Below are 11,025 nucleotides of genomic sequence, written 5' to 3'. Positions count from 1 at the left end.
ATTAACTCTATTTTGTGTCAATAGATTGTGCTTAATTGGAAAGGAAAAGCCTTAAGGCCTTAAATATGACGGATGTATGTTCTTTATGATTATGAGGCAACATAGTACAAACAAAATATTAGAGGCATTAAAAACATATGGGTTGACTTCAGTTTACGCCCCAGGATGTAGAAAGCAAGAAGGAGAATCATTCTCCTTCCTACAATGAAAACAAGCCCAGACTAACTTCAAATCCACAACTTTTTTTCTAACTTTTTGGAGAGCCAAGGTTGCAAAGCACCCAAGTGGCCCAAATTTAGGGAGAGAATGCATCTGCAAGAAGAGAGGAAGTGTACCTTCTTGTCTACCCAAGTTGGACCTTAGGCAAGGAGAACTCAACGAGAATAGGTGGCATATTAATTGATGAAGACTGAGTGTGGGCTGGCACAGTGTGAAACACTCATGGTCACAGACAATGACAGGGCTTGCACCTTCTCACAGGCTTTTTCTCCATGAATCCCACTGGGCACTTACTGTATCCCTGTGGGAAGGGCAGGTTTATGCAATGAGCCTACAATCAGAGCTGGGGAAGGGGTGGGAGAAGCAACAAGGCCACATCCCCAATACCCAGGGACACAGAGCATACCCAAGACTGAGGCTACCTCAGAACAATAGAACATACACTCTGTCCACCACTTCCCACAACCCCACATTCTAATAAGCTTAGAATAACAAGTACCAATAGAATATGGCTGACAGAGGGACAGGAGATAAGTAAGAACATGCAGAGAGACCCTCACTGAGGCATAGATCAAAGAGAAAACCTAAAAACTCAGAAATTAACAGACACAACTCTGGCAAACTAACCCCTATCCTAAAATGCAAGGTATCTCTAGAGAAATCTGAAGACTGTAGTGCACTGAGGGTAATAACAGAAACAATGAGTCTCAAGTCCTGCCCAACTCCTAACTAGATTAACTCCAACCCCTGGACTAAAAGCCTAGCAGGAAAGTCACACCCACTTCCAGGAATAAAATCTATTTACCTGAGTCTAGAGTCAACACAAAACATGGGGATTTCAACCAAAAATCATGAAGCATATGAAAAGGAAGGAAACTAACAAGATACTACTACGACAAAAGTAATCATAAGAACCAGATTCAGATATGACATAGATGTTGAAACTAACAGAATTTTAAATAATTACAATTAATATGTTTAAATCTCTAACAGAAAAGGTGGACAACATGCAAAATTAGATGAGTGATTTCAGGAGAATGAACCAAATAGAAACACCAGAAATGAAAACATAGTAACAGAGATGAAGAATATCTTCAACCAACTTAACAGCAGTCAGCACAGTCAAAGAAAGAATCAATGAACTTGAAGATGGGTCAACAGAAATAACCCAAATTGAAACACAAAGAGAAGAAAAAATGAAAAAAAGGGAAAGAGAACAGAACATCGCAAAGCTGTGAAATACAATCAAATGTTCTGACATATGCATAATTGGGACCAAGAAAAGAAAGAAAGAATAGGACAGAAGAAATATTTTAAGAAATAGTGGCTTAAAATTTCTCCCAGTTTGGGCCAGCCTGGTGGCCGAGTGACTAAGTTTGAACACTCTGCTTTGGCAGCCCAGGGTTTCGCCAGTTCAAATCCTGGGCACGGACATGTCACCGCTCATCCAAGCCATGCTGAGGCAGCATCCCACATGCCACAACTAGACGGACTCACAACCAAAAATACACAGCTATGTACCAGGGGGTTTTGGGAGAAAAAGGAAAAATTAAATCTTTAAAAAAAAAAAAATTTCTCCCAGTTAATGACAGAAAACAAACCAAAGATCCAAGAAGCTCAAGAACACCAAGTAGCATACAATTTCCCCTCAAAGCACAACTAGGCACATATTAAAACTGCTAAAAAAACAGAGAGAGAAAATCTTGAAGGAAGAAGTAATACTTTCCCAGAAAAACAAAAATTTAAGGAATTCTTCACCACCAGAACTGCTGTACAAGAAATGTTAAAGGAATATGACATCAGAGTAAAACTTGGGTCTACACAAAAAAATGAAGAGTGATAGGAATGGCTAAATAAGGGAAAAATTAAATTAATTCCTCCTGCCCCACTTTTTTTTTTTTTTTTGGCTGAGGAAGAGTTATCCTGAGCTAACATCTGTTGCCAATCTTCCTCTTTTTGCTGAGGAAGATTTGTCCTCAGCTGACATCTGTTACCAATCTTCCTCTATTGTCTATGTGAGCTGCCACCACAGCAGAGCCACTGATAAGAATGGTGTAGGTCTACATCCAGAAACCAAACCCAAGCCGCCAAAGTGGAGCACACCAAACTTAATCATTAGGCCATCAGGGCTGGCCTGTTGCCCCAATTTTTAATTGCCCTACAGTAAAGGTTGGAAAAGTTTTTCTGTAAAGAGTTAGATAGTAAATATTTTAGGCTTTGTGGGTCATACAGTAAATACCGCAATTACTCAACTACCGTTGTAGCATGAAAGTAGCCACAGACAATACATAGAAGAATACGTGTGGCTGTGTTCCCAAGAAACTTTACTTACAAAAACAGGTAGTGAGCTGAATTTCACCCATGGGCTGCAGGTTGCTGATCCTTGCTCTAAAGGAAACTGACTGTCTAAAGCCAAAGTAGTAGTAATACCGTACGCTAAAGCAAAACGCATGGGGCAAAAATAGCACAAAGGACAGGAGAGAAGAAGTGGGAATATACTGTTGTAGGGTCATTATACTAGATATCAAGTGGTTTAATATTCAAAGGGAGACTGTGATTAATTAAAAATGTATACTATAAACCCCAGGGCAACTATTTTAAAAGTTAAAAGAAGAAGTAAAAATAGTAAGTCAATAGCAAAGATAAAACAGAATAATAAAAAATACTCAACTAATCCAAGAGAAGAAAAATACAAAAAGAAACAAAGAATAAAATAGAAAATAGCTGGCAAAATGGAACATTTTAATCCACCATATTGATAATCAAACTAAATTGAATGTTCTAATCAAACCAGAAACAGACAGAGTCAGATCCAGTAAAAAAGCAGGGCCAACCATATACTGTCTATAAGAAACTCACTTTAACTATAAAAACATATGATAAATTTAAGGTAAAAGGATAAAGAAAGAAATACCATATAAACAATAACCCAAAGAAAGCTGGAGCAGCTATATTAACATCAGACAAAATAGACTGCATAACATGGGATATTATCAAAGACAAAGAGGCCCATTACACAATGAGAAAGGGTCAATTCTCCAAGACAAAACCAAATGTGTATGCACCTAACAAAAGAGTTTCAAAACATATGAGGTAAGAACTGATAGGATTGAATGGAAAAATAGACAAAAAATAATAGGTGGAGACTTCAATATTGGAAAATTGGAAAGAATATAGAAGACTCAAACAACACCATCACTGAACTAAACCTAAGAGACGTTTACAGAACATGCCACCCCACAACTATACAGTATACTTTCTTTTTAAATGCACATGGGATAGTCACTAAAATAGATTGTATTATGGGCCACAAAATAAATCTCAACAAATTTACAAGAAAAGAAATCATACACATTATGTTCTCCGACCAAACATGAAATCAGTAACAGAAAGATCTCTGGAAATCTCCAATTACTTGGAAATTAGACAACACACTTCTACATAACCCATGGGTTGAACATAAGTTTCAGGAAAACGGGAAATACTTTACATACAATGAAAATACAACTTACCAAAATTTGTGGGATGCAGCTAAAGCAGTGCTTAGATGGAAATTTAAAATATTAAATGCTTTATTGGAAAAGAAGAAATGTTGCCAATCAATAACTAGTGACCTTCACCAGAACAAATTCAGGCAGATAATGGGAAAGAACCAAAACTGCATGCAATGAGTTAAAATGGAAAAATGATGTGCAGAAATATTTTCCAGAGAATATAATTTGAACTTTCTGCTGAAAAACCAGCATACGAAAACCTAAATAAAAACCAAAAACTTTCTTATGAAGGGTTACAGTAAATTATTTTGTACTGCCCATTCACCACTCCTCCAGATAGCAGGTTTTATCCCAGCTTTAAGCTGGACCATAGAACAGCTCTATCTAGACCCTGGTATTACGGTCCCTTGATAATCCATACCAGTTAAGCTTTGGCAATATACCCTCTGTTTCTACCATGCTCTCTTCCATCAGAGGCAACAGCCCTCATTTGTTTCAAGGTTGTTATGAGAATGTTGTTCTAATACAATATTTTGTATTACATGACCATTTTGATACAAAAACGCTGTTCTCAGACTTCAATGTCAGGAAAGCCTTTTATGTTCCAAGAAGAATCAGTCTGGCTTATTCTTATTTTCAATGCAGTTCCTGTGATAACGTCTGCTATTTCTCTCAGAGACAGACATACAGCTCAACACTAACTTTCACATAAGGACTTCAAAGTCACTGACATACTACCTTTGCCCTGCTACTAATCTGCTACTCCATATTTCCCCCAAAGTTGACATTTACTAATTCCTACACTTACATTTTAATGGTTATACCTTGTACATCTCATAAAATCCAACATAAAACAAAGAAATTAAAAAAAAAACTCACCTGGAATTTGTTCATTTTCTGCTGTTCTTAAAAAACTATAGAGACCTGCAAAGATACAACTGAGAAACAAGGAAAGAGAAATGAGTCATAAGAGAACTGGCCTCCCCTACAGCTCCTGGATGTACCTGCCTACAAAATCTCTGCACACCAGTGGGTAAAATGCCTTCCTGTGGGACAATGTCCTGAGGGATCCTGAAAGGAGAAGGAATGGCCACATAGAGGTAGCACCAATAGAGTGAAATATTTAATAACAGGCTCTCAAAAAAAAAAAAAGAAGCCCTGACTTGTAGTTGCCAATTTCTGAGGCATAAATATTCCTATCATGGCCAATTTCAAACTACCAACAAGATGTTGCTGAACAGACTTGGGAAGAGGTGTGCAACAGCACACCACTATATACTATATTATAATCCCACCATACTGAGAAAACAGGTAAACAGCTTCAAGAGCACAGATAGGAGTAAAATGAAGGAAATAAATTAGGAAGTGATGAGTTTGAATATCACCAGGCCAAGAGGAGCCTAAGGAGACACGACTACTAACGTAATGCAGTATTCCAGAAAGGGTCCTAGAACAGAAAAAGACCATTATGGAAAAACTGAGGAAATAGGAAAAAATATGGACTTTAGTTAATAATAACGTATCAATACTGGTTTGTAAATTTTGACAAATGTACCATACTAATGTTACATGTTAAAAACAGAGGAAATTAATGTGGGGTATACACAAATCTCTGCATTATATTCACAATTAATCTGTAAATCTAGAAACTGTTCAAAAATAATTTATTTAAAAATTCATTTAAGGAAAATGGTACAATAAAAAACATTCACCTAATACAAAAAGAAGGTAGTAAAGGAGAAACAAAAGAACAAAAAAGGCATGCGACATATAAGGAAAAACAGCTAAATGGCAGACATATACCTAATCAAGTAAACAATAACGTTAAAATATGAATGGATTAAACATTTCCATCAAGGGGCAGATTGTCACATGAGATTAAAAAACAAGCTTCAACTTTACGCTGTCTAGAAGAGACACAATTTAGATTCAAAGGTACAAACAGGTTGAAAATAAAAGGATGGAAAAATATATACCAGGCAAGTGCAATCATAAGAGAGCTAGAATGGTTACACTAATATCAGACAAAATAGACTCTAAGACAAAAAGTGTTACTTTTTTTTTACAAAGAATATTTTAATGACCAATCCATCAGACAGAAATAGCAATGTTTTAAATATATACACTTGACAAAAATGCCCCAAAATACATGAAGCTAACTGATACAATTGAAGAGAGAAAGAGACAACTCAACAATAAGAGTTGGAAACTCCAATACCCAAGTCTCAATATTTGATAGATTAACTAGGCAGAATATTAACAGTTGTATAGAAAACTTAATCACTATAAACTAGCTAGACACGTTTACAACAATGCTCCCAACAACAGCAGAATACACGTACTTCTCAAGTGCACAGGGAACATTCTCCAGGATAGAGCATATGCTAGGCCATAAAATAAGTCTCAATAAATTTTAAAGGATTTAAATCACACAAAGAATGTTCTCTGATCACAAAAGAATTTGAAATCAGTAACAGAAGAAATTTGGGAAATTCACAAATACATGCTTAGAGGGAAATTTATGTCTCTAAACCTCTATGTTAAAAGGAATGATCTCAAATCAACAACCTAATCACTTAGGAAACTGGAAAAAGAACAAATTAAATCCAAAACAAGAAGAAAGAAGTAAAAAAACAAAGAGCAGAAACAACTGAAATAGAAAGAGACAAAAACAAAACCAAAAGTTGGTTCTTTGGTACTATCAACAGAACTAATAAACTTTTAGCTAGAGTGAGCACAGAAAAAGAGAAAAAAATTATCAAAAGCAGGAATCAAATATGAGACATCACTACCGACATTACAGAAATTAAAATTTTGAGGGACTATATGAACAACAGTATGCCAACAAATTACATAAGTCAGATGAAATACACAAAATCCTGGAAAGGCACATATTACTGATAATGACTCAAGAAGAAATAGAAAATCTGAGCAGACTTACAACAAGTAAAGAGCCATAAATTTCCCTCTAAGCACGTATTTGTGAATTCCCCAAATTTCTTCTGTTACTGATTTCTAATTCTTTTGTGGTCAGAGAACATTCTTTGTCACACATGCCTCTCCACATACTAAAGCAACAATACAAGGCCTCTCCACAATACTTCTTATCTTCTTTGAAGTTTTAAACATTACTGATAGTAACCAAAGCATTCATTTCACTTCTTGAAATGCACAACACTGAGTTCCTGAATAAGGCATTCATTCAACAGAATCTGCATCTCTCTCACTGGCTTCAAGCTGCAGGCCTCATAGAATGTGGTAACAGCTTACTTAACTCCAAAATCAACTAAATAAAACATAGCACATTTCAGTCAAACATCAGGGGTGAAGTGTAATAGTCTGACTCCATTTTTGATGTTTGACACTGACAGCTTTCTAACCCCACCCTCTCCCTTCCCATTGGTTCCATATTTAGACAAGCTAATAACAAAGCCCGTGGGTTCCCTCCCTTGTCACTGGTTGGAGGGTCAAACCACACAAGGCCCAGGATGCTGACTCAGGAACTGTTCCAGGGCCCTACCCTACCAATTGGAACCAGGGTCTCTTGCTACTCCTCTCTCTCAAGCTGCTCAAGCCATTTTCAAACTACTTTGGGTATTCCCTTGCTCTGCCCAGAAAGTCCCATGATGTGAATAATAAATCATTTTCTACTTCTTTGGCGTGTCTTTACGTCAGAACCAAAATTTGCATTGAGGGGTTGATTCTACCCTCTGCAGGACAACCACAAACACATACAACGGAATACTATTTAGCAATAAACAGGACTAAAGGACTATGACATGGATAAGCCTCAGAAATATTGTGCTAAGTGAAAGAAGCCAATTACAAAAGACCACATATGATGTCATTTATAGGAAATGTCCAGAATAGGCAAATCTACAGAAACAAAAAGCAGATAATGATTAGATTAGGGCTGCAGGTATATGTGTGTTTGGTGGTGGGGAAGGATAGGGAGTGGCTGCTAATGGCAATGGCAAGAGGTTTCTTTTTGGGGTGATGAAAATATTCTAAAATTAGACTATGGCAGTACCTGCACAATTTTATAAATTTAACTGTAAAACAAGTGAATTTTATGCTATGTCAATTATATTTCATAAAGCCATTAAAAATAAGAAAATAAAACTCAAAAACATTTCACTACACCAAAAAGATGAAAAACACTAGGCCTTCAGCAACACTAACATACAAAAGTACTTAAGCCATATTGTTTTACCAGGTTCTCACTAACATTGTTTATACACGAGGGAGATAATCCGCAGAAAGCTCTCATAAAAAGGATGAAGTGCTTTGAGGGGAAGTCTATTTTTAAACTGCTTTCCAAAGTTGTGTATAGTTTCTCAAAAGAATCTTTGAAGCAGATTGTTAGCTACCATATGTGCTGATGGACATGTTGTTAACTCAGTTCAGAATCTAGAACCAATGAGGGTAGACCCAGGAAGGTGAGACTTTTTAGGGAAGGCTTCGGGAGACTTCCTCAGCTGTGACTAGTGACCTCTTTGCCCAGCCCACGCTGCTTTACCTCCCCAGGGAAATGACATTTCCTTTGCAATCTGCCCTTTGTCCTCCTCGACCTCGCTCATCTCTGGTTTCTGAAATTTACCCTAGCGTCCACTGTCTCTGTCTTTTATGTGGTGGTTGTCGTGGGACCTCACTCAACAGGAAGAGAAGGAATTACTGTGCCCTGAAGTTCTAGGATCTATCCCTTTCTGGGACTGTCTCTCCATTGTGAAACTCTAGAGAGAGATCAAATGTCCCACTGGGTCTCTTCCAGGACAGATTTCTGCTTCCGCAGTCCCAGCTCCTTAACCTCATACGAGAGGGTGTGTTCCTTGGAAATTAGGCTCTAAGAGTGGAGAACAAATTCATGTTTGGAACCCTCACCCAGGACCCCAAATCTGCATTTCTTGGAATTTATCGTCCCAGAGAATACCGGTCCCTACAAACTAGAGCCACTGAGGACAAAGACAAAGCAAGCACGCTGCGCCCAGCGCGCTACAGGACAGAGCCAGAAGCCGAATCCCGCTCCGCCGGCTCCAGGTCGCACGGCCCGCCCCGCCCCACCCCACGCGGGCCGAGCGCGCGGACGCTCTGCGCACGCGCCCCCTCCCGCGGGCGCGCGCACAGCGCCGCCGGATCTGAGCTGGCCCGAGTCGCGCCTCTTGCCCCTTGTCCTAACCCAGACGGCCTCGTCTGCCGTCCTGGCTCCCTCTGCGGGTCCGCTGGCCTCCTCGCCACCGCGGGGCACCGCCGTCTCCCGCCCGGCCCACGCTCTAACCTCTGCTTCCAAAAAGCTGGGAAACCAAGATCCTGAGAGTCGTTGGGCAATCTGGAAACTTAGGGATTTCGGGCTTCACGAAATTTGTAGGCCCAAGAAGGGAGACCAACAACATGGCGACGCGGCGCATGCGCAGGACACTTAGCTGCCACGGCTAAAATTCTGCAGGGCAAGCAAATAAAACGCAAGACTGCGCTTCCCATAATCCTTCGCGTCCACTTCTTAAAGTAACTGTGCGAATAAATCTATCTTGTTTAGTTGGTTGGGGGATTGTTGCTCTGGAAGGCCTGCAGTTCTGGCTTTTTCAGTGCCACCCCGGTTAGGTTCTACTTATAATAACAAATAAGTGTAATTTGTGGTCCTTTACTGCATCCTGGGTTGGAAAAAGAAATCTCTTTAAGAGACATTTGAGGGCAGTTACGGAAGTTTGAATATGGATCCGCTGTGAAAGAATGTACTTAGATTTGGAGATACATACTGAAGTATTAAGGAGTGAAAAATACCAGTTTATTTTTAAATGTTTCAGGAAAAATATGAGAAAAATATGGCAAAATGTGAAATTTGGTCGATATAGACAATGGTATATGGGTCTTCGCCTTTTCTCTATTATTCCGTATGATTGAAAATAGAAGGTTCGATAAAAGAAGGAAAAAGTAACAAAAAAACAGATATATTTAAAACACTGTCTTTTAGACCCAAAACTAAGGGAAGGTATATGTCAGTTATCAGTTCTTGTGAATAGGGAATTTAATTAAAATGTTTAAAAATGGGATTCAGTAATACAGTAAGAAAATAACATCTCTACCAAGCAGAGTTTGCCTCGAAATTGAAGAAAAGGAAACTAATTTTGGATTAAGGACGCAATACAAAAATTTGTAAATAAGCCAGAAAAGATGTGCATACCAAAAAAAAGAGAAAAAAGTGAATATTCACAAAAGCTCCCAGAGATGACTTTGCTTAATTACTAGGTGCACAGAATCAGAACATGTGGATGTAAAAATTAATGATGATTCTTTCAGTACATAATATATCCTGAATGTTTTTCTTGGAAAGTATTATTTTATAACATCAATTACTTCTTATGATGGTAAGATAGAAAACAGCTTCCATTCACAATAGCAAATAAAGAATTAAGATTTTAAGATACAACTTATATGAAGAAGCTTCTCAAACTTGCCTTTTGACATTGAAAAAGACTTGAATAAATAAACATACGTTTTGTACATGGAAAATTTAAATAACCCTTGACAGAACTCTGAGAATCTAAACAAATTTTTGAATATGTGTTTCTTCCTTTTTGTCATTTGTATACTTGATTTACCTAACAGAACAATTCCAGAACAACATAATTTCATCTGGAAGAAAGAAAAATTGAATAATAGCCAGAAAATGGTTGAAAAAATGTCATAATATCAAATTGTAACCTATATGGTATTACTATAATATTTAAAGTCATTTGGTCTTGATTCCATGTTGGAGAACTGTGAAATTTTCTGCTGTGTACTTACACTAACTCTTTTTCTCTGGGTATCAAAACTCACCCACTTTCTCTCAATTCCTTCTTGGAGTCCACACTTCTGAGAACAGGATATAATAGACCAAGACAGGCTAAATTACAAAGAAAAACAACTCCTTTCTGCAAGATCACAACACCTACTTGACCAAAGTCTACCAAACTTATACAGAGTATTCTAAAGTTTTTCTCTCCCCTTTATAACGTTTCTCCATCCCCATGTTTGGGGAGATACTCTCTTTGATTGTCCTCTCTATTGCAACTGCTTGAATAAAGTACCCCTTCCATTGCATTTGTCTTAGTATTTTCAAAAGTTAGACACCATAAAGGATTAATTCCAGGAATAAGTGTATTTAAGAATAGGTTTCTGAGAATTACTATATAATAAAGTAATATTTAAAGCAGTGAGAAAAGAATGGAAAATTCAATAAATCATGTTAGGACTACTAGTTAGTCATCTGGAATAAAAATGGAATGCCTGGAATACCTCACATGTTACAACAAATACATTTCTCATGGATTCA

The 11,025-nt window shown here is 37.7% G+C and overlaps 1 protein-coding gene across 1 annotated transcript in view; it reads right to left on the bottom strand.

The window, feature by feature from the left end:
- Nucleotides 1-9,127, bottom strand: part of LOC106827061 (zinc finger protein 33B) — an 84,312-nt gene extending 75,185 nt beyond the window's left edge. The window contains exons 1-2 of the mRNA XM_070491959.1: nt 8,989-9,127; nt 4,593-4,651 (exon numbers count right to left, since the gene is read on the bottom strand). Of these exons, the coding sequence (XP_070348060.1) occupies nt 4,593-4,607 (15 nt within the window). The 5' untranslated portion in view covers nt 4,608-4,651; nt 8,989-9,127. The remainder of the gene's footprint in view (nt 1-4,592; nt 4,652-8,988) is intronic.
- Nucleotides 9,128-11,025: the final 1,898 nt, after the last annotated feature.

This window comes from Equus asinus, chromosome 2 (genome assembly GCF_041296235.1).
Source record: "Equus asinus isolate D_3611 breed Donkey chromosome 2, EquAss-T2T_v2, whole genome shotgun sequence".
Lineage (NCBI taxonomy): Eukaryota > Metazoa > Chordata > Mammalia > Perissodactyla > Equidae > Equus > Equus asinus.
This window is presented reverse-complemented; position numbering and strand designations above follow the sequence as displayed.